We start from the raw sequence: 25,795 nt of genomic DNA on the forward strand, positions 1-25,795 counted from the left end.
ATCTTAAAAATAAAACTTCTAAATATAGAATAATATTATATTAAAATGATTTAAAAAATCACAATTATTTAGAAATATAAATATATTTAAATATATTATAATCATGCATTGATGTTGTTAATTTCCAACAATTTTTTCTTCATTCTATAAATTTTTAAATCTATAATACTTCAAAACAATAATAAGAAAATAAAAATAGATGAAAAAATCAACATAAAATAAATAGAATTATTCCAAATAATCAATTATCAATATTGGCCACTAAATATCAATGTTTACAAATTTAAATGTAGGAAAAATGATAGTATGTTTCTATGTCATTACTGAATAATAGCCAATTCAAAACAAAAGTGAAAATCACTCCATTCTTCTCTTGCTCCAAGGAATGTAGATTTATATTACATGAGAAGCATTGAGAGAAGCTAGAAGAGCATAGGCAACCCAAAGAAACATGAGGTAAAAACATGTTATCCAAGCCCACACCCGTGGTCCTCCAAGTTCAGCACCAAAGAAGTAACGCCTTAAAACTAATGCCACTGTGCATAGAAAAGACATGATAAAGAATAGAACAAGGGGAAAACTTAGTCCGTCGCTAGGAACACGCAATTCTTATCCAAGAGCAACTCTATTATATATGGTATTAATCAACCACGGTATCCCTATACCAACAAAGATGTTTGCTGAATTGCTGCACATGTTACGAAGTCATTTAAGAGATTAAGATATTTTCTTTAACTCAATACAAAACCTCCAAATGATAAGAAATACATACTCAACATTTTGAAACTTAAAATAAATTAAAAATCAGGTCAAGGCAATTTATGTGTATATTTAAAAACGTCACAATTTCATGATATAATTCTTGAAACACTTCTATATATTTTATGATATGGAAAAATATTAATATTAGACAATAGAAAATTATATTTAATATTGTGTCAATTCAAATTGGATTAATTAGGTTGTTATTATATCTTTTCATTATTTTATTCATTTAAGTTAAACTTAGGTATTATTTTACCTTTTATTAGATTAATGTGGTCAAGGAAGGAGACTACCCAAGGGAGATATTTAACCTTGCAACTAGAATATGCAACAATGGAAATGCCCACAAAAACTAACAAGCATTAAACATAAATAAAATAAAGGTCACTAGATTATCATAATGTTGGTTTGCTAATGTAGGCATTGCATCACCATTGTCAATATAAAATTGCTACAAGTCAAATACATTCACTCTCTTCATTAACAAGTTCACAAATAGTTATCCTTCAAATTATGAAAGATCAAAAAAACATCAAATATCCTAGTTACTTCGTTGAATCTACTTTAACCTCCTAATAATATAACACTCTTTCCGCACTCAACACTACTTAAACAAGAGCTACTACCCTATATATATACAAGATCACCAGCCACCGGTTGGGTTGTCTGATCATTAATTTCTAAGACAAAGGAAATGTATTATAAACAAATAGGTGAGGACCCAAACCATAAGAAAAACCCCAAATGAATATTGCATGTCATGCAAACATGCAAGAGGATCAATCAAATTTGTATTAACATATAATAATGAGCCAATTCACATGTTGTGAATCTTCATCACAAGCCACAACTCACCACACTAATTTTTAGAACACAAAAGCCAGTAAAAGATTGGATCAATCTTAAGATAACTTCATTTGGGAATATCAGAACAAGCTATGAAGAGAGACAAGGGATCTTCATGATGCCTAGACAATTTCATAAGGATTGCATAAGAGAAGTATCTAGCTAGATTGATCACATAATAGAAAAGAAAAAATAGGAAAACAGTCAAGATAAATACTAAATGGATAAACCAAAAGGCAATATTTTTGGGTATTGAAACATTTCCAACAACCCAACTATGCTCTTGCATTAAAAATTATACTAATGACAGTTCATGTTATCTCATTCATTATGATTGTGAATTTTGGAATTAGGTAATTTTAGCTTCATCTTAAATTATTCTAGGGTATATTCATCATTTTTACAATGAACCATTGTATTTATTTATAATATTAAAAAATTTCGTGAATGGATACAATTCTTAGGAAAGTAAGAAAAATATATTTGGCTTGACCATTTGAGAAAGTGTTTTTCTTGTAGGTGATGAATTTGTTTGTATATCAAAAAATACATCACATTGGTTGAAATCCAAATTAAAATTACATATCAAACCAAGGTTCTCCAAAATATTGACAAACAAAGTACAAAAACAAATCAAATTTAGATGGAAGTAAATCATCAACATGATCAAAAGACTTTGTGATAGGGAATATAGGGAGGGTTACTCCAAACCATACAAAAAATGACCACTACAAATGATGTTGATACTATGCATTAATATAAAACTAAATAAAATTATCTTTTTAAAACATTAATACAAATGATGCATTAAACATATTGTTTTATTTCAAATAGTATGAAAAACCAACATCAATTTTGTTGAAGGCCCACAAAAAAAATTAATAGTATTAATCCCTCAATGTTTTGGAATATTTGAATTCCTCTTGAAAACTATACAATTTGAAAAATATGCACCTCATTTCAAATTTGCATGCAAAGTGATTTTCAAATTGTTGGAAAAAGATGAATTCAAGTGCATTTATTTCTATGCGAACAAGTTCAAGTATGCAAATTCCTTTTTTGATGTATCAAGATAGCTTCAAAACCACCTTTCTAGAGTGGGAATTTCACCCAAGCTCATAAAAGTACCTAAAGAAATTTTTTAGAACTTTTTATTATAAATAATTAATAATTAAGACCTTCTAATTATCACTATTAGAAATATATGATTGGATTTTTTTTGTCATTAATGTCAAACATGATTATCAATATCTACTATATTTACCATGATAAATCCTTATTGACAAGGGTTTATACAAGAAAGGTGAGTACCTACATTTATCTTGTTTAATTTACATACATTTACTTTTACATTCAAAGGTTAATTCCTCAATTTAGGGCTTGAACAAGGAAATCTCTCCCCCACCAAAACCCAAAAACTATTTTTTTTTGTATGCATAAATAGGATAGTGGAATTGTGCACATAGATTTGGAAATAAATTTTTGAGAGCTCTCTGGAGAAGTTGGTTTTGTTTACAAAAGTAGGGTACACTTATATAAATGATTACACATGAGAATACCCATGATGAAGAGTATCTCAAGAGGAAACCTATAGCTACCTATATATGGTGTGCAAGAGCTATGAGATTGTGGCTCTCAAATAAACCTAGCTAAAACAACCATTGCAAGGTGCACCATGGAATAGAAGATTTAAAGAGTAGAGACAAGAGTGTAAATATAGAAGAACCAAGAATTAAATTTAATGCAATGCAAGATCTAAGCTAATAACTATGAAAAGTTACAAGAACACCTAGTTAAGTTATGTGAGCTAATCTATGTATAAAATAAAACTAAACTAAATTAAAGAAAGAGAATGTAAATGCAAAATGAGTGAAAAGTAAGTGCAAAGTGAGTACTCCAAATGCTCCTAAATCACCAGGAAAACATGTACCGTAACAATATTGTAAGTGTGTAAGAGATGACAAAGTAAGGAGAGAGCCTTGTTTGAAAGAAAAATGGATGGTAGAGAATAATAGGCAAAATCAAGGGTGGAGAACGAGTCTTGAGTGATCCATATATACAAGAATCTCACCTAAGTAAGATCAATGGATATATTTAAGAGGAAGAAGATGTGTGGTGGAAGATAAATATTTCACCCACCTTGGAAAGTGTACATCTCATGTGAGACAAAAATGCCTTTTTTATTTATTTTTAAAATAAGAATAATGTTTTTTTGTGCAAAATTAGGATAAGTATGATTTTTTGGACTTTATTTAATTAAAAGGGACAAATTTATTTCAATTAAATAAAGACTTTGGATAATGTGATCAAACCATAGGTTGTAATCAAATAAATAGTAAAATGATGATTTGATCAAAGATAAGCAATAGCTAATTTAAGCAAAAATTCTAGTAAGGGAGCTCATAGTCTAGATGGTCATTTTTGGGTGATTATAGGTTTGAAATTTTTACAATGCCCCTAATACACGTCAACCCTATGAAAATATGATCCTCTAGGTTGACCTGGACCATACTAATTTTCTATAAAAAATGATTTCTAGGTTTCATCAATTTATTTTATTTTATTTAGATATATACAAATAGGCTTGGATTCACAATTTGTGGAGCTAAAATACATCTTCTGCTATGTATTTCAAGATGAGTGTTTCATGCTTTATTTCATTTCATATCCTTATCCCATATCTATATCATAACTAGGTTGATTGTACGCATATCATATAAATCTACATTATTTTATCAATTAGTTCAATTTTGCATACACACTATCACATACAGGCTTGGAGTGCATTCCCTTATATTCTTTCATACAATTAAATTAAATACTAACATATTTGATACTATCACACACTATTATATTTGGAGATTGTCCTTTTCTCTTCACATACATATTTTAATGGCTTAGTGTCATAAAGTGGAGGCCTACACCTCATTAAAGTGCTTCTATTTTACCCCTAAACACTTACTTTCTAGAAACTTCCATTGAGAATAGTCTCCACGTAATCTTCTATAACTTACAAAAATCTACATATTTTTTCCAAGAACATATATGTAACATCAAAACATGTTCTATAATTCTCCTCTAAGTGTGCAGAACATAATTCTTTGACCATGAACATCATTGAGAGAATCTTCCATTGCAACTCTGCCTGAACTATCTAGAAAATTGATATGTTGACATCAATGAAAAAAAGTCATGATTGCAACATATAAGAATTCAATCATCTCTCTAACATACTAAAAATATACCCCATGTACAATCATAGTTCTAGTAACATCAAGAATTTATGATAAAAATCTCCCCCTTTGGCATTACTTAGATGAAAAACATATAAGTACCATGGATACCAAAATATATTTCTTCTTCATTTTCCATTACTCTGCCATTCATTTTTCTCATGAATGTAATATAACACTTCCTTATAATCATGTTGTAAAGGGTTTTTCATGTTCTAATCTCCCCATAATGTATATCTCTCCCCCATTAGTTTGGAACAGTGTTTTTCCTATATTACTCTCCCACATTGACATCAATTATAAAGGATGATAGTATCCCTATTAATGAAATCACGTCTAATCCAATCTACAAAATCTCAAGTGTCTTCTCCTTCTACTCGACTAATGATTGGGATGAGGATATTATCTAAACTAGTAACTGCATAGCATAAAGGATCCATACTGGGGCCGAATGTAGTCATGTAGCCCCACATACACTAGTGAATACCATTACCAAAATTCCTTAATGACTTAGGTCAAATATAGATACTCCCCCCATAGAAGAAGAATCAAGCATGCAATCCAAACAAAAGAATAGTGCTTTGATTCATATTAAATTGATGCAATATCTAAATCAACTACTCTAAAAATGGTTGAGGCATGACCCCAAGGGTGCCTCTTAAGTACTCAAATATATCTCTATCCAAATATTTTGAAAATATGTCTATTATATTTTCCTTTATTTTAACATACACCAATATAATATGTTTCTCTACTACCTATTCTCTCAAAAAGTGATACTTAATTGAAATGTGTTTTGTCTATGAATGTAACTGTAGACACCTAAAAATCCTTTAGAAAATAAAGTATTTTTATTTTCTAAAAAAGCCCATGATGACATCATCATTTATTAATTAATTATTTGTTTAATTAATTAATTTGTTTTTGTCATTAAATCCCTTTATCTTAATTTAAAATATTTAATTAAGGAATCCCTCCCAAAAATGTTTAAATCTTATTTAAACATTATTTCCTTATTTATTAATTATTTAATTAATAAATTGACCAAAAATCCCAAAATAAATCATTTATTTAATTTTTTGCCCAAAACTTGCCCAATTTCTTTAAGACCACTAACCTCTTCGAAAATCTTCTAATCCTTCTTTAGTTTCAATTAAAGGCTAATCCCATCATTTCCTACCCCTAATCCCAACTCAAAATATTTAATTAAGATTAAATATTAATCCTCATGTTTATTAAAAATATTTTAATAAATATCTCCTCAACCCAAACTCTTGAAATAAATAAAACTTTATTTATTTCCTAAAAACCTTATTTATCCTCATCCTAGGAAGTTCTAGACTCTTCTAGAAAGTCTTCGTCCTCATCCAAAGCCTAGATTCTTCTAGAAGATATCAATCATTATCTTTGACCCTAATCCTAATCCCCCCCCCAACCTTGTCACATTCCCTAAACATGGGTTAAAACTTGCTAACCCAAGCCAAAGCCAACAAATATCTCCTCCTTCACCCAACCTCATTAAATGCCATCCACTTGCCCATCTCTAACAAGCCTAATCTAATCTTAACCCAAGCTTAATCCAAGTCTTAATCATTTGCACATTCCTAAGTCAAGCTTAAGACTTTCTTAATCCAACCTAAGTCAAATATCTCAACTCTCTCACAAATATCCCAACCATAAAATTTTATGAAGCCCACAAAGCCATAAATGACTCTTACAAGCTCATTCGTTGCTCTTACAAGCCATTATGAGGGTCTTTATGAGCTTTGAGCCTCCTTTGTTGACCCCTCAACCCCTCTTGCTCTAACCAATGACCCTGTGACATGTGTCACTCCTTGATTGGCTGTAAGGAAGTACAATCCATGTGCTCTCCTCTCATTCAATCTAAACCTTCCATAAGCTTTCTCTCATCCTTGCATCCTAGCCCTTGATCCCTCAAGCCCTTTGCCTATTTAAGGAATCCTCTCCCAAGCCATTTTAACACAATCACCCATAGTAACAAAGTAATGCCATTTTGATCATGAAATAAAGCCATAATGCCATTTTTGAGAAGTCGTTTTACATCAAATCCATTCACCCAAGCCAAAATCCATCAAGAACACCATTGAAGCCTTTGGAAAATCGAGCATACATCTAATTAGACAAAGCTACTCAACAAGAGAGCTTCTCATTGAGAGAGCCCATTAATGGCTCATATTCTCAATTGAGAGCTCATCTTAGTCTATCTTGAAGTTACGTTTATTTAGTTTTGTGAATACTTTTGATTTGATATTTAGTGTTCTTTGCATTACTAATCCTCGTATACATTAACATTGCATTCTTTGACATGATAATCGTACTTATGTAATCAAAATATGTGATAACAGGTTCCACAAACTCAATTCCAATATCCTTCAATATTTTTCCTCCCAAATTATCTGATTACAATTGTTCATTGATGCTACATATCCTACCTCTGTTGTGCTTTGAGAAATGCTATCTTTTGTCTTTCTTAAATAAGAAACCAATCTTCCTCCCAAGAAAAATGCTCCACCTCTAGTTCTCTTTCTGTCATCAACATTTCCTACCCAATCAACATTAGTGTATGCACAAAATGTGAAATCATGTGATCTATCATATCATAGCCCATAAGCTAAATTTCCTTTGAAATATTTGGAAATTATGTTTATTATTGGAAGATGGGTCTCTTTAGGATCTTCTTTAAATCATGGTATAATTCCAACTACATTAGCTATAATAGGTCTAGTATGTATCAAATATTTCAATCTACCTATCATGGATTTCTACCTTATTTTTGATTGAATATGTCATCCTTATTCTAAACCATTTCAATCCAAAAAAATATTTCATCTCACCAATCATACTCGTCTCAAATTCATTCTTCATCTCTTCTAAAAATGTCTTTCTAACTTCATCATTTTGGAAGCTTACAATTGGGACAATTGTTGTTTTTTCATTGATGTCAAATCTATTGGTAAGACATATTGCTACCGAATATAAATGTCATATCTATTTGATTGATGAAGAGGATTTGAGAAATTTTTCATAACAATAGCATCTAGAGGAAAGGTTGAGTGATAAAAAGGAAGCCACAAATGGATATTTGATTAGATACACTTTGATTGCAGAGTAATAGTGTTAAGTAATTACCAAGTGTCAAAACTTAATGATTGTAGAGTAATAGTGTTGAGAATGAATTTTGAAGAAAATTGTGGTTCCCAACTAACTCAGTTGATTTCTTGAGAGATTTAAACCATGTTGAAGATAAGATTGATGAGTTGAATCATTAAATTCAAGGTGAGGATTAGGTAAAGACCTAACAAATGAATTTCAAAGAATTTTCTAGAGGAAGATCAAGAAGATGGTCAGATACAATGAATCATGTTGAACCTTGTCATAAACCCTAAGATCTATGGTAATTGTGGAAAGGGGTGAAACAATAATTGTCTATATAAAGAGGTGTAGAGTTGAATGGAAAGTGAGTGTGAGTGCTACTATGTGTGCTAATGTGTGAGGTGAGTACAAAAGGTTGATCAAAGATGCATAAGTGCATAAGTGAATGTGAAGCTAAAGGATATTGCTTACACAGATGTTGCTGATATTGATAAGTGAAATTGACAAAAAAGATTATGTGTTGTTTAAGGAGAAGATTGATTTCTTGAAGGGTTGCCAAGCTAATCAAGAACAGAGATGAAAATGGAGATCTTATCAATGACTCAATACATGAACCAAACAAAGAACTTAACTTGTAAAGTGGGATGTAATCATACAGATAAGAACCTACTCTTTTCTTTCAAATAATTGTAAATAGTTTTTATTGAAATCCTTTTAATAGAGGTTAACCAAATAGTCATTTAGAAGACATAATAGTTTGTGTAAATCCTTTAATATGGTGACATTCTAAATGGAATGATCAAAGTCCTCTTACAAGGACACTCTTAACAGGGTGATTAAATGCTCTAACTGGGTCACATTTAATAGTGTGTATTGTAAATTTTTAATAGGGTTGACTCCTAACATAACTCACTTTGAAAGAGTGAAAAAATGGTGACATGTTGCTGCAAATTTTTCCCAAATTGGGTTTCCACATCCTAGTGTCAAATGTGTGGTGAATACTTTATATATTTTTACATTAGATGATGTTTTCATTAAGAAAATCATGTTATGTTGAAGATAGTAATTTTATAATTACAGTAGAGACCAAGTGATAGCAAGATAACCAGAAAATTGAATGTTTATATTTAATTGTTCAAATGATATTTATGGGCCTTGAGCAACTAATTCTCCCCCCCCCCCCCCGTTATTCTTAACATTTCTAATAATTGGTATCAGAGCATGGTAATTTTAGAGAAAATTTTGAAGGTACTTAAAGTCAGAGATCATGACACATAAGAGAGATGTACCAAAGTTGAACAAGGATAACTTTCTTGCATAGTAGACCTTGATAAGGTTGCACATATCCAATATTTGTGATGTTGCTATCAACTTTGTGGACAATGAGTATGTGAAGGTAATAACTATTCCTCTGATAGCTAAGCAACTAAAGAAAAAGAAAGAACATAATCTTGAGCAATGTTGGAGATTGCCTTAGCCCTAAGTTATTCTAAGTTTTATGACTTAAAAGATGGTGACAGTGCAAAGAAAATGTGAGACAAAATGAAAACCATATATGAAGGTGATAACAATGTCTTGAGAGCCAAATGAAAGAGCTTGAGAGATAAATTCAATGACATGAGAATGATCAAAGGTGAGAATATAGTACAATACTACACAAGATTCAAAGAAGTTGTTAATTCTATTCATAGTGCAAATAGGAAAATCAAAGATGAAATAGTAATAAGCAAGATATTGATGAATCCACTCCCTATATATGTCATTAGGGTTTAATCTATGAAAGAACTAAGACACACACTAGGTAACACTTTGACCTTAAAAGGTGTAATTGGTAGACTAAGTGCTTTTGAGATGTCTAATTTTGATAACTACATACCTACTACTATTGAATCTATCTTCAAGTCACAATTAGTTCTTACAAAAAGGAAAGTAAACATGTGAAGACTGACAGTGATAGTACTAATGATAAAATTGATGAACTTGAAGCCCTTATTGAAAAAATATTTGGAAAAGGTAAATACAGAGGAAACTTTCCAATTATTTATTTCTCATGCAACAAGGTTGGTCATATTGTTGCTAGGTGTTCTTAAAGAGATGAAAAGGGTGAAAGGAAGGAAAGAAAGTACAAAAGAAGAAGAGATGATAAAGACTACAAGAGAAATAAGGATGACAAAGGTAAGAAATATTTTTTTATTATTGAAGAAGAAACTAACAATGAATCTAAGAATAATGATGATGAAGTTTGTTGGTCTCAGATTGGTTTTGACCATTGAGTGTCAACACACTTAACAAATTTCTAAGTTGATGCCAAGTATAATACAAGTGCCAAGCTATAATATGTGTCGAGCCAGAAATCCAATAGGTGCTGATCTATTCATATGTTGAGCAGATAGACAGTGTCGAGTGACTATAGGTGCTGAGTGAACTATATGTGTTGAGTCACAATTGATGCCGAGCTAGTATAGATGCCGAGTGAAGTATAGATGCTAAGCAAGACATAAATACAATATGTGTCGAGCACCAGTAAACATTATGTGTCGAGCATCAGCAAATAGTAAGTGTCGAGTGACACTATTTTAACATATGAGTTTGTGCCTTCACAAACTCAGTTGCAAATCATGTTGCATGGCATCTAAGAGACATATTTTGAGTTCTAGAAGATAAGATTGAATCTTTTAGAATCCCTATGTATTTTTCATGCAACCAATAAAATAATTCAAATGCTAAAGAGGCAAAATGAATGAATCTCAGTCGTAGATTCACAACAAACCCTAAGTCATGAAACCTTTAAAAGAAGGACAAAGCCTCATGATTCAAGTTTTTGAAAAAAAAGAGTTGAAGGAATAGAGTTGAGAGAAGAGTAGAAGAGTTAAGGGTGACTTAGAGAAATAGGGGAAGAGACAAATCAGTTAAAGAAGAACAAGGCATCAACAAATTGAAGAGAGAGATGTCAGATCAGAAAAGGATTAGAGCAGATTGGACAGAGCATCGACTTGAAATCAACAACAAAAGGTTGTAAGTAATAAGGTCAAAAATTCTTCTATACACTCTAACCATTATATTAGGAGAATGAAAATCCTATGTTGATAGGTTGGTTTAGAAACCATGTTGTAAATCCTTTAACAGGGTGACATTCCAAGTGAATGTTTGTAAAATCCTTTTGACAAGTGCACATTTAACAGTGTGTTGAGCCTTTAACAGGGTAGGTTTCTCATAGGGAAGATCATCAATGATGGTCAAAACATTCTAAAACTAATCGATTACATATTGTTGTAGTGATAAGTTGTGGGTGTCATCCCCACCCCAGTCTTACCTTCTCATTTTAGAGGGTTTCTGGGTGACTAAAATCTTGTGTTATGTGTTTTCATGCATGTCTTTACTTTTATATTTATTAGATAAGTTTACATGCATGTAATTGATTTCAAGTAAAAGTTTTAGAGGTTAAAATGCGTTACTTTTGATTCACCACACCCCCCAGAAGTAATCTTCCCACTTATGAATTCCAATAGAAGTTGTCTATGTTGCTATGAAAGAAGATTCTGATGAGGATGAGAAAATTGCATTAATCTCATATGTAAACAAAAATGATAGATGAATAATTAACAATGGATGCACTAATCATATGAGTGGTGATAAAGATAAATTTGAGAATATTGGTCCATACAAAGGTGGATGTGTTAAATTTGGTAATGATATCTCATGTGTTGTAAAAGGTAAAGGTATTATTCAACTAACTAACAAGATAAAGTGTGGCAATGTTTACTAGGTTGAAGGACTTAACTATAATTTGTTGAGTGTTTCACATCTGAACAAATCAGGTTACATAGTTGAATTTTATAATAGGAAGGCCAAGATACATGATGCTGATGGAAAGATGGTTGGACCTAGTGATTAGACATGAGGTAACTTGTTCTATCTAGATATATCAAATGAAACATGTTTCCTTGCACAAAAAGAAGATGTTTGGTTATGACACAAAATATTATGTAATGTGAACTTTGATGATTTGGTGAACATTACTAAGATGAAGAAAGTATGAAGGTTGCCTAAACTGAAGAAGTCTGACAATGCCATATGTAAAAAATGTCGACAGGGAAAAATGATTATGTCTAGTTTTAAGAGAAAAATATACACTGATAGTAATATTTTGGAATTGGTTCATATTGATCTATATGGACCCATTGATGTTAAAAGCTATTGTGGAGATAAGTATTTCATTCTATTTGTTGATGATTACTCTAGGATGATGGATGTGATGTTTCTTAAAGCTAAATATGATGTTTTTTAGTTATTTAAGTGGTATTTAGCCAAAGTTGAAAAATAAATAGGGAAGAGCCTAAAGTTCTTGAGATCTAACACATGTGGTGAATTCATTTCTAATGAGTTCAATACATTTTGTTTACAGAGGAATCAAAAGACATATATCAATACCAAGGACCCCTCCTTAAAATAGGATAGTTGAAAGGAGAAACATATCAATAATGGAATGTGCAAGAACATTAATGATGGAGAAGGGTATATCAATGAAGTATTGGAGAGAAACTATTAGTGATGCAGGAGCATCCAGAGGTATAAGGGCAATCCTGTGTCAACCAAAAAAATGTACTTAGACTGAGTTTCTATTTCATGTCTTTATATTTTTGGATACCCATTTGGCTCAAATAAAGGTTCCAACTCTCATAGTTCAACTATCAGTGCATTTGAAAATCCCAAAAAAATAGGAGCATGTATTTGGGCCATCATTTCGGTAAACTAGAAGGTGTGAATTGGCCAAATGAATGTAATCATGATTTAGAGCATTCTAGAAAAATAATCAGGTCAATAGGCCCCACGGTTTGAAAGTTATTGCAGTTTTTCAAGTTTTGGAGACCTCCTAAGAATGCTTCAAAGTCAGGTTTGGGGCATTAAATGACCTCGAAAAGGGTCAAAAAATGGGGGACGAGAAAAGCTTTTCCATAGGGCTATAGAGTGCTTTGAGAGCTTTTCGAAGATGTAAACGGTTCATCAATCGGAGCTACGGTTCAAAAGTTATGCCTCCCGAAAGTTTGGCTACCGTTTCTGGATTCTTCTAGATTTACACCGACTTCTAATGCAGCTTTTGGAACCTTCTATTTTTTTGGTGGATGCCTACTAGCACTTTCTAGAATGTACTCCTAGTCCTTAACCCTCTGGGGTCTATTTAAGGAGATTTCTGGCATTGTAAAAGGCAGTTCGGAGTGGAGTTTGAGAGGAGGTGCTAAAAGGAGAAATATTCTCCAGATTTATGCTATTGTAAGCCCTTAGGGCATGTTCTGAAGTTTATTTTCTCTGTACTATTTGTACTAGCTTATTTTCTCAGTTAATATATTTTCCCTTTCGGTTGGTTCCATTCTATTCTTGGGTCGTGTCCCCATCAATTAGTACTATTGTCTATACCCTGAATAGAGTACATGTCAAGAAAGGTACAAATGCTACACCTTTTGAATTGTGGTATGGATATGCTTCTAATGTGAAATATTTTAAAATATTTGGAAGTGGATGTTATGTATTTACAAATAATATGAATGAAAAACCTGATGCAAAGAGTGATGAAGCTATATTCCAAAGATATTCCACCAAGACAAAATCTTACAAGTGTTTAAACTCTTACACTAACAAAGTTGTGAAAATTACAAATGTGAAAATTTATGAGTTTTGATAAAGCAGTGACATTTCATGTAAAGAATAACCTGAAGACTATAGTGCATTCATCTATGTGGATGATGATTCTCCAAGCACTCCTAATGAACAAGGAAATCAAGTTGTAGTCTCTCAGTAGATAGGAAATCATGAAATACAAATACAATTTGTCAAGCAATAAAGAGTGGATGTCAAACAACAAAATCAAGATGTCAAGTCATAGACAAGAAATATTAAGAATTGGATAGAAAATTTTGAGCATGCAAGACATGAACTAGAACCTAAACAAGAAAGAGAAAATGAGCTTGAGATTATTTTTCAAAATGAATAGAAGAACAAAGAAGGAAACTACTCATGTTAGCAAAGTATGTGAGAAGACATCATACACCTAAATAGATCATTGGTGATTTTGAATCAAGTGTCGTGACAAAGACTCAAAAATGACATGTGCTTACTTTGTGAATTTGAGCCCAAATCAGTAAAAGATGCTTTAGACAATGAAGATTGGATTCAAGAAATGAACGAAAAAATTGACTAGATTGAGAATAACAATATTTGGACTTTAGTGCCAAGACCTAAAGAAAAAAAATGTTATTGGAACAAAGTGGGTTTTTAGGAAAAAAAACTCAACAAAAATAAAGAAGTAACAAGAAACAAGGCAAGAATGGTATGCAAGGGATATGCTCAAGAAGGAGTTGAATATGGAGAAACTTTTGCTCCTGTGGAAAGACTTGAAGGAGTCAGGACTCTACTTGCATACTTAGCCTACAAGAATTTGAAGGTATATCAAATGGATGTCAAATATGCATTTTCAAATGGTATACTTGAGGAAGAAGTGTACATTGATCAACTTGAAGGATTTGTAGATCTAGACAAGAAGAGCATGGCATGTAAACTAAAAAAAGCTCTTTATGAATTGAAACAAGATCAAAGAGCATGTTATGAAAGATTAAATAACTATTTGGTAAATATTGGTGTCAAGAGGACAAATGATAATAGTAATCTATATTTTAAAAATGGTAAGAACAATGAAGTACTATTATCTAAAACATTTATTGATTATATTATATTTAGAGGAAGAGAAGCATTATGAAAATCATTTTCCGGTGAAATGAAGAAGGAATTTGAAATGTTTATGTTTGCTAAAATCAAATTTTTTGTTGGATTACAAGTATGCCAAATGAAGTTAGGTATTTTTATTATTCAATCCAAATACATCAAGGAGATACTAAAGACTTTTAGTATGGAAGATTCAAGACTAGTGAGAATACATATGTCAACAAGACATAAGCTATCTAAGAATGATGATTCTGTGATGTAGGGAGTTCAGAGAGTCATAACTTTTGACTCAAATCTGGGTTTTCTTAGTGTTTTCTTAGTTTTTTTCAAAATCTATAGTTGAGGTGGATTCCAACTTAGCCAGCTCTATTGGGGTTGTTTCGATTATTTTTTCAAGAGCCAAAAATTCCATCTTGACCTCAGAATTTCAGTTTTAAAATATCTTAGGTTTTTTTTTTAAAATTCTACTTTGTAATAACTTCGAAATTTCTTTCTAAATTTTGGAGATTAGTTGGCAATTTTCCTTTTTGGTTTAAAGGGTAGATTTAGGAAACTTCAAAATTACTTTCAGAGGTTTTTTAGAAGTTACCAAAAATGGCATGTTTTTCCTATTGTCAAATTTTTCCAAATTTGGAAATTTTCTATTTTTTGGAGTAGTTGTTATTTAATGGAGTTAGAAATCCATGAAGAAGTAGTTTTGAGGGATGAAGAATTGAGAGTTTAAGTCTATATTGTGTTTTCTTATGAATTTATTAATTTCTCTGTGAGTTGAGATTGACCTACTACATCATTCTACAAAAGTGAACTAGACCTTATATATATCCATGATTGGAAAATTACAATATGTTGTTTACAATAGACCATATGTTGCTTTAGAAGTTGGGATACTTGCTATATTTTTAGAAAATGCTAAAGAGAATCAGATGATGATAATGAAAAGAATAATGAGATATTTAAAATGTATAGAAGACTATGGATTGTATTACAAGAAAAGTGGTAGATTTGAATTGAAGGTATTCACAGATTTAGATTATGCAAGAAATATTGATGATAGAATAAGAACTATTGGAGATGCATTATTTCTAGGAAAAAGATTGGTGTCATGGACAAATAAGAAACATAATTGTATTTCTCATACAATATCTCAAGCTGAGTATGTGGAAGTTGCAGTAAACTATTCAAATATTATGTGGATAAAACAATTATTGAAAGGAATGAAAGAAGAAGTTACAAATTAAGTGGTTATCTATTGTGATAACACAAGTGCTATCAACATTTCAAAGAATCTTGTGATGCACACTAAGACAAAGCACATTGCTATCAAGTATCACTACTTGACTTGAGGGAATTATTTTAAGACAAAGACGTGAAGCTAGAATATGTGCACACAAAAGAATAGATTGTTGACATATTCACAAAAGCCTTACCTAAATATGCTCATGAATATCATAGAGCTAAATTAGGGGTGGTTCCCCTAAAAAAAACTACTTAAGGAGACAAGGCGCATTGCATCAAATGTGCTAATTAGAATATCTTACACATTGATGCAACACAATTCTACTTTGGGAAATGCCTAAGGTAGATAGTCAAGTATAGCATAATAGATTAGTGATAAACACATGACAAAATTCAACCAGACATGCAAAATCTACATAATTCATATGTGTAAGGAGATTGAAGCTATGGAAGCTAAATGTCATTGGCATTAATTGTTAGAGTAAAGCACTAATTTAATTTAATTTATTAAATTTTCTTTATTCCCTTCTCAAGATTTTACTTTATGCACCTTTTTTCATCTCTATTTAATAATTAATTAGTAATTATTAAATAGTTTTTCCTTTTTAGGTTACCCTTTTGGGTTTTGATCTCCTTTTATAAGGATTGATCTTTTGTAATTGTTTTTTATCTCCTTCGTTTCTGAGAATACATTTGCATAATTTTCAGAGAAAAACCCTTGCCTCTTCTTGTATTTTTCTTCTGTGACAAGTTTTTTGCATGCAAGTGTTCAAAAGCTTTGTGGATTTGTATTAATCAAATACTTCATGGTATCAGAGTTAAATCTATTCTAGCTTGTTCATTATTTGGAGAAAAAGGAGAATGAGGGTTTGACAGAACAAATCTAAAATTTTTTGAGTTATTTTTGTGAAAAGAGGGGAGGGGTCATTAAATTTTAGAGCATGTTGAGGTCAAACAGATGTCACAAATGGATCCAAAAGGCATCAAAACCCACGTTTCCATATAAAGTTTGTCCATTTTTTGATCCAATAGGCCAAAAAAAATTGCCTAGAAGGCCATACGGCCTCCTGCATGCATTACAAGACAATTTTTTAAAAAATTCAAAAAAAAAATGCTTAGTATTTTTCCAGCCCGCAGGCCCTTACCAACGCCGAACGATGTTCAAATTTTGGTGTCAACTTTTTATTTTTCCAGATCACCACTTGCTTGCGGTCGTCGCGCCAACTCCTCTCTGCTCCACTTCACCCAAGCGCCGCTCAGGCTCAGCTCTGCCATGATGCCACCCAGACGCCGCCTGGCCACCACCACTACTCAACCAATGGTGTTTTAATTTTTAAATTATTTTTTTTTAAACAAATTCTTTTCCAAGCTTTCAAGGGCCCTGTCACTTTTTTTGTAGTAACTCGAGCATATGGGGGTCTCTTTCCAATCCAAGAAAAGCATTGAAAAGATGGTTCTAAGATAGAGACGATGGAGAAGGAATTTTTGGAATTTTTTTTCCAAATTGATACGTATTTTGGTACTTGAAATCTATTGATGACTTCTATCTTCTAGGGTGCATAACTTCTTTCTTATAGCTCCATTTTCCATTTCAAAAAAAATGCCAAAAAGATATTCTCAAGAATTTCCAAATTCTCTGTCTTATCATCAATATTTGGTACCAGGTATTTTTTATTCATATATGAAGTTTTTTTTTCTCTTCTCTCATTTACGCAATCCCATTTGTAAGCTAGAGTTTGGTTTATTGCATTGTGGGGGGCAATTTTATATTATTTTTTGTTATTAGATAATTATATCAGAAAATTTAAAAAACCCTTTATAAAACAATGGTTGAGACAACTTCTTCTCTAAAACTTCTAACCCCTCACAATTATCACACCTAGAAGACCTCGATGACTCAGCTTCTTTGGTCAAAAGGGTTGTAGTCATGTTTAGATGTCATGCAACCTATTTTACAGAGGCCTTTTGAGGTCATGCAGTATAGTAACAAGATGGATGAGGCAATCAGATTGATTGCATTATAGGTATTAGATAGTCTATAGTTTCATTTGGATGGGTGCAATATTCCCCTAGCAATGTGGACCAAGCTTCAAGGCTTGTTTGGTACAGTAAATCAATTCAAGGCACTTTAGAGAGAGATGGAGCTTACATCACTTGTGTCGAATTCCTTTCTGACTATTGATGACTTCTTGATGAAGTTTACTCAACAAAGATCCTTGTTGTAGGGTTGTGGAAAGAGAAAGAATGATGCTAAGTGCACCTATTTGATTCTCTCTAAGCTTCAAGGGAATTTTTAGATATTTTCTTCCACATTCTATTCCACCAAAGATGCTTTGGGGAATAGATTTGTTATGCCTAATTTTGAGGTCTTTTGTGATCGCTTGACTAGAGAGCATTAAAAGCTTATATAGTTGGATACCGCGACTGGTTCTAAGATAAGGGCATTGGTAGCTCAGACATCTATAGAAAAGTTGAAGTAGAAATCAAAGCATAAGATAGATTCAACATGTAGTGAGAGTTTCGTTAACCCTCCTCCCAAATCAGATGCTCAGAAGCCCTCTCAGAAGGGTAATACTTCTAAGTCTAGTGAGTCTTCCTCCAAGACTAAGAAGTATATAGGTGAACCCTGTAGTTTTTGTGGCAATGAAGCACATCTAGTTTCTAGGTGTTGGAAAAATCTAGAGGCATTAGAGGAGGCCATGCAACATTCTAGTATTTAGAGATTCTTGCATTGAGCATGGTTTACAACATCCATTCTTTGTTCCCCATACACCTCAACAAAATGGGGTTGCAAAGAGAAAGAATGCAACATTAACCAATTGTATGATATAGTCTTGTGCTATGTGTTCTTCATTTTGGGTTGAGGCTATCAATTATGCCAACTATATTCAGAAATAGATGCCTCACAAGGCATTGCAATACTTGACTCCTAAGGAGGCTTGGACTCATGTCAAGCCTAATGTTTCTACTTTTCACATTTTTGCTAGTGAGCCTTGGGCATTTATTCTAGATGCTCAATGGAAATCCATGAAGAAGAAGAGCCGACCACTCATTTTTATTGGCTACTGTGAGGATGTGAAAGCATACAAGCTTTTTGATCCTGATTCTAGAGATGTCTTGTTTCGGTGAGATGTTCAGTTCGATGAGTGTTATACTTCAATGAATCCTCCATCTTCAGCTTCTTCTTCACTACCTACTACTTCCTCTACTCCTCTATAGGATTATGCATCCTCTGAAGAAGGTCTTGATATTGATCCCCCTTCACCACCTCCACCAAATGTTCCACAAGTGCCCAAGCAGGCTTGTGACACTATTGATGTAGTTGGACCTTTGGTAGGTGATCTTACAAATGCACACCATACTCATTCTCAAACTATAAGTAGTGTCCTTTTGATTCTTGCCATTTTAGATGATCCTCAAAAATTTCACAAGCAATAGGACACTCAAAGTGGGACAGGTCTATGGATGAGGAGTATTCTTCTTTGATGAAGAACCATGAATGGGATCTTTGTCCTCTTCTGAAAGGAAGAAAGTTGGTCTAGTGTCGTTGGGTGTACCGTACAAAGTATGTTTCAGATGGTTCTATTGATACATACAAGGTACATCTTGTTGCAAAGGGTTTTTCATAGGTTGAGGGTATTGATTACTCTGAGACCTTTTCCCCTATTGCCAAGATGAATTCTATTCGCCTTGTACTCCCTCTACCAACTTCATAGGGATGGATAGTTTTCCAGATCGATGTGAAGAGTGCTTTTCTACATGGAGAGCTTCATGAGAAGATCTATTTGGAGTAGCCTCATGGTTTTTTGTAGGACTCTTCATTGGTATGCCAACTTTGGAGGTCTTTATATGGCCTCAAACAATTACCTAGGGCTTGATATGAGAAGATGGATTCCTTCTTGCTTGCTTCACAGTTCACTCAGTGTCATTCTAACCCTACAATTTACATTCAATGTCATGGAGGTGACTTATTGATACTTGTTCTTTATTTTGATGACCTCATCATCACATGAAGCTTAGTCTCCATGATACAGGATGTTCAACAAGCATTGAGAGAGCAGTTTGAGATGATAGATCTTGGACTTTTGCACTATTTTTTGGGCCTATAGGTTGTTTAGTCTTCAGATGGGATAGCCATAATCCAGTAAAAGTATGCTCTTGATATGCTTTAGAGATTCAACATGCTTGATTGCAAGCCTACCCGCACACCTTTTCAATTAGGTGTTGTTTTATCTACCACTTGGTCTACTCCTATAGTAGATTCCACTCTATACAGACAACTTGTGAGCAGTCTATTGTACTTGACACACATGTCCTGATATTTCCTTTATAGTTGGACTTGTCTCTTGATTCTACCATGCTCCTCATGAGAGTCATTGGCAAGCATCCAAATATATTTTGAGGTATATTAGAGGTACAACATGTTATGGCATTCACTACACATCAGAAGATCCTCACATTGTTGGTTTCATAGATTCAAATTGGGCTGGTGATATTGATGATTGCAAGTCTACTTCTAGTTTTGTATTTTGTCTTAGTTTTGGTCCTATCACATGGTCTTACAAGAATAATCTTGCTTACACATTATAATCTATAGAGGCAAAATACAAGGCAGCTATATTAGCTAGTCAGGAGATTTTGTGGCTTCGATAATTAATGATAGAGTTTGGATTTTCTCATGATAGTCCCACATTTCTATGGTGTGATAATCAAAGTGTTATACACATTTCATACAACCTAGTTGAGCATCAACAGACCAAGCACATCAAACTTCACATGCATTTCATCAGGCATCTCATTTAGGATGGCGCCTTGAGCTTGGAGTACATTCCTACTGTTGAGCAGGTTGCACACATCATCACTAAACCTTTTGCATCCCCATGGTATCTTCAAATGTGTTCTATTCTTGGGGTCAAGGAAGTTGTCCTTGGGGGTCTTAGTGATTAGTCCTTTGTTCCTTCTTTTTACTAATATCTCTTTTTAGAGTAGAGTTTTTGCCATTGGGTTTTTTCTATTTCTTTGTTTCATAGAGATTTAGTTGTGATTGCATACCTCATCAAGCCTTGTTGTCAAGACCCAATTTTTCTTTCAACATTTCATTATAGTTTCCTTGCTCTTTCTGCATTGTTCTTAGCTGCAGAGTTACTCATCTTAAGGTGGGGTGCTAGAGTTAAGTGTTAATTTCATTTCATTTATTAAATTCATTTTATTCCCTTCTTAATATTTTACTTTATGCACCTTTTTGCATCGCTATTTAATAATTAATTAGTAATTATTAAATAGATTTTCCTTTTTAGGTTACCCTTTCAGGTTTTGATCTCCTTTTATAAGGATTGATCTTTTGTAATTTTTTTATCTCTTTCATTTATAAGAACACATTTGCATAATTTTCAAAGAAAAACTCTTGCCTCCTCTTATATTTTTATTCTATGACAGGTTTTTTGCATGCAAGTGTTCGAAGGCATTGTAAATTTGTATTGATCAAATCCTTCATTAATCTCACAGAGGGAGAGATACTAACGTAGATAAAATGAGAAAGAAGGAGATATACATAAATCAGAGAATGGAGAAATGTATCCAAGAGGGAGATCTATTCTTTCAGAGGGATAAACTAGAATGAAACTAAGGATATTGATCACACATTTAAGTGAACATGCACCTGACCAGTGCATGCAGAGGTGGAGGAGGTGTGTTTTAGAGCCAAAGAGGGAGATTATTGTAAACTTACAATTGGAACAATTATTGTTTTTTCATTAATGTCAAATCTATTAGTAAGACATATTGCTACCTAATTTGAATGTCATATCTATTTGATTGATGAAGTGGATTTGAGAAATTGCTCATAATGATAGCACCTAGAGGAAACGTTGAGTTATGAAAAGGAGGCCACAAATGTACATTTTATTAGATAGACTTTGTTGTTTATATCAAGAAAGGTAATACAAGCCGAGAAATAGAGTAGATGGCTAAGGAAAGTTATGCTAATGTCAACCGAGCCATAATAAGTGCCAAGAAAATCTATTGTTGACTAAGCATTAGTATTGACTAAAAAAGTTAGTTGATGCTAAGCTAGAATTTTATAGTGACTGAGTGTTAAGTGATGGTCAAGTGTTAAAACTTAGTGATTGTTGAATAACATTGTTGATAATGAATTTTGAGGAAATCATGATTCCTACTTGACTTAGTTGAGTTCTTGGGAGATGTAAATCACATTGAAGATAAGATTGATGAGTTGGATCATTAAATTCAAGGTTTGGCACAATGAATCATTTTGAACCTAATCCTAAACCCTAAGATCTATGGTGATTTTGGAAAATGGTAAAGAGATAATTGCCTATATAAAGAGGTCTAGAGCCTCAAAATGGAAAGAAAGAGTTAGTATCACTATGTGTGCTAATGTGTGAGGAGAGTACATAAGAAAGTTGATTAGAGATGCATAAGTGCATGAGTAAATGTGAAGATAAAGGATATTTCTTACACAAATGATGTTGATATTGATAAGTGAATATGAGAAAAAGGATTAACTAATATTGTTTAAGTAGAAGATTGATTTCTTGAAGGGTTGTGAAGCTAATAAAAAACATAGACAACAATGGAGAGCTTATCAACCACTCAGTGCATGAACCAAATAGAGATGTGAAATTTCAAAGTGATTTGTAATCATACAGATCAAAAACTAATATTTTCTTTCTAATCATTATAAATGGTTTGTGTTGAAATCCTTTTAACAGAGGTTGACATAATAGTCATTTGGAAGACTTAGCAATCTATGTAAATCCTTTAAGAAGGTGACATTCTAAATGAAATGATCAAAGTCCTCTAACAAGGTCACTCCTAATAGGGTGATTAAACCATCTAACTAGGTCACATTTAACAATATGTACTACAAACCTTTAACAGGGTTGGCTCCTAATAGGGCTCACTTTGAAAGAGTGAAAAAGTGGTGACATGTTGCTAGTGGTTTTTTCCCAAATTGGATTTCTACGTGAAATCTTAGTGTCAAATTTGTGGTGAATTATTTCTATGTTTTTACATTTGATAATATTTTCATTAAGAAAACCATTTTATGTTTAAGATAGTAATTTTTATCATTACCGTCAAGACCAAGCAACAAAAGGATAAGAAAAATAATGAATATTTATGTTTAATTATTCAAATGGTGCTTGTGGACCTTGAGTAACTAATTCACCCCCCACCCCCTCCCTCTCTCTCAATTATTCTAAACATTCCTAACACATCATTACCTCCCAAAAATGATGTCATCCACAAATACAATAATAATTATTAAATTATCTTCATTATTTCTTAAACATAATTTCTTGTCTGCATTACCTTTCACAAATCCCAAACTGATCAAATTCTTTCCTATCCACACATGCCAATCTCTAGGTGCTTTATCTAGTTCATAAAAATACTTTCTTTAATCTACAAACTAGTGGATCTTTAAAACAAATCTCTCCATAAACAAACTATTCCTCATTTCCATACTTGGGACTCAGAATTGTGATTTAATAATTTCTTGGAATATCAAATAAGTAGGAAAAAGGATGCTTTGATTTCATGACTGTGGAATTAAAGTAGCAATGTTTCTCTAATTTTGCGATTCCACTAGCCATATAAATTTAGTCTTTTGATTTCATGATTTTGCATCAAGAAAGATTTGTTGATTCTGATATAGTGATTTTGCATCAAGCATGGTTCCTTCTGTTCAATATTTCCATTTTACACTTTGTCATCTTCTAACATTCTAATTTCGTGATTTCATGTGAGGAAGAATTTTTTTAGGGTTGTAATTATGAAAATTGATATTTGAAAAAATATTTCTTTAGTATTGCAACACAACATGTGTATTAAATGAGAAAGCATAATTTTTTTTGTATTAAATCAACACTAAAATAGGTGTGATAATTTCTTTATGTGTGTGTGTGTGTGTGAATAGTTGCTCCAATTTAATGCATTTATTGACCATTGTTTAGAAGGTCCTTATAAGGTCAATTCACTTGTAACATCCTTGTAGTGCAAGATTTTTTATGTTATGTGTTTATGTAGGTCCAAGAAAACCTCATCATGGGATTACCAATTCAAGGTTTCATTGCAAAGGAAGAGCCATAGCCATTCATGTATCCTAACTTACGACTAGCTGAGGAAGACCAGTTAGATCTCCTCAATAGCATGGATGCGGTTTCTTGGGAACTATGAACAAGCTATGCTAACTACATCACTGATACTCATAAATTAGAACTTGAGGAAGATATAGTTGACGTTTGTACCATCCTTGCAGAGTTTAAGGATCTTCATGGAAACTAGTATTTTGAAGAAATTCTTGATATGATACAAGATCTGTAATTTTGTTTTAAACTTCTTTAGACTTTGTAAATATTAATTTTGGTGAATGGTTGCAATCAGTTATTAGTAAGTTTCCTTTTTTTGAATGTCTAGAGCTTTTTACACCCTTTTTTCTATAATAAAGGGTACTAGGACCTTGATTAGATATAGAATATAGGATAGGATATACAAATAAATAAATATATTGAATAGTATAAGTATATGTATTGCATAAAGTAGACATTGCAACTAGTCACAACCCAATTATACTTATTTTCTTGAATCAATAAAAATACATTGTTTCTTTTCCAAATATGGGGAATCAATCATTGATATTGATGTTTGTGAATTATCTTCTTGGATTTATATTGGTGTTGACATATTGAAATTGGAGCAAATCTTTGATAAGCATAACTTGTATGTTGATTATGTATAATTGGTCTTCATTCCTAAAGTTAAATAAAATTTAACTAGGGTTTTCTTACTTCAAGTTCATTGTCCAACAATTGATGATAGTCTTCTTATCTCCAAGTGGTTTGATATTCACAAAAAATATTATTGTTGACTCTATTCTCTTAATGGAAAATGACTCATGTTTTACTCCTTTGAAGGAAAAGTATAGTTTTGTGGAAGGTAATATTCTTTTCCTTACTCATTTGCATGCATATGTTTCGCTATTAATTAATATTTATTCAAAATTTCATAACTTGATCTCTCCTTAAGAAAATGTTTTCCCACTCAAGAATGTCAATTATAAGTCTGCACTATCAATTTTTATCCTCTATAAGAGATATGATAGAAGGTACAACACCTAGTTTTTCTAAAGCCTTAAGTGTGGAGGCTGAGAGATTGTGTTTCAACCTTCTTTGTTGAACAAAATTTTGTTGATTTCCTAGCATCAAGCAGGATAGTCTTGTAGGTTTTCAATCAACAATTTTGAGAGCCAACAAATTGGTGACTCTACTAGGGAGAGATGCTCACAATTCTATTAAATGCAGTTACCCAAAGTTTTCAGTTTTATAGACTAGAAGAGAACAAGTAAATATTATTGTTCAAAGTGTGTTATGTTGGAGGGAAGAGCCTCAGAGATGTAGTAATTGATCCTTGAGAGAGGTGGAAATTCTATTTATAAGTTTTGAATACATGTGTTCATGAATGATCAATTATTTGTAGTTGAAAGGGAGAGGAGTAATAGACATCAATGCCTAATATTTATGTGGGGAAGAAGATCAATTCATTCCATAGTAGAATATAGTGCCAAGAAAAGGAATAGAAAGGGAAAGTAGATTGTTGGAATGTCATTCATCAGGTACAACAATTTTTCTAATAGAGAAAAAAAAATTATGTTGATGATCAAGACAACAATGAATAAGAGGAGGAAAATCTATTTCACAACTTTGGTTCTTTCCTTAATTAGGAACAACTCAAAACTCATCAAGTAGATGATGAAACTGACAATGAATGAGATGATGAAGATGAGGATTCACAAAAACTCACTAAAGCTCTCCAAATTTTTTGTGTCCTAATAAAGAACCAAAAGCTTTGAGGAAGGTTCCCAG

The 25,795-nt window shown here is 32.4% G+C and overlaps 1 protein-coding gene across 1 annotated transcript in view; it reads right to left on the minus strand.

Annotated features, from left to right (window-relative positions):
- Window positions 1-228: 228 nt before the first annotated feature.
- The window catches only part of LOC149545941 (magnesium/proton exchanger-like), a 281,445-nt gene continuing 255,878 nt past the window's right edge, over window positions 229-25,795 (minus strand). The window contains exon 14 of the mRNA XM_089790886.1: window positions 229-688. Coding sequence (XP_089647012.1) covers window positions 610-688 — 79 coding nt within the window. The 3' untranslated portion in view covers window positions 229-609. The remainder of the gene's footprint in view (window positions 689-25,795) is intronic.

The sequence above is a fragment of the Cupressus sempervirens genome, chromosome 7 (assembly GCF_028749045.1).
Source record: "Cupressus sempervirens isolate cs-2001-9-10 chromosome 7, ASM2874904v1, whole genome shotgun sequence".
Lineage (NCBI taxonomy): Eukaryota > Viridiplantae > Streptophyta > Pinopsida > Cupressales > Cupressaceae > Cupressus > Cupressus sempervirens.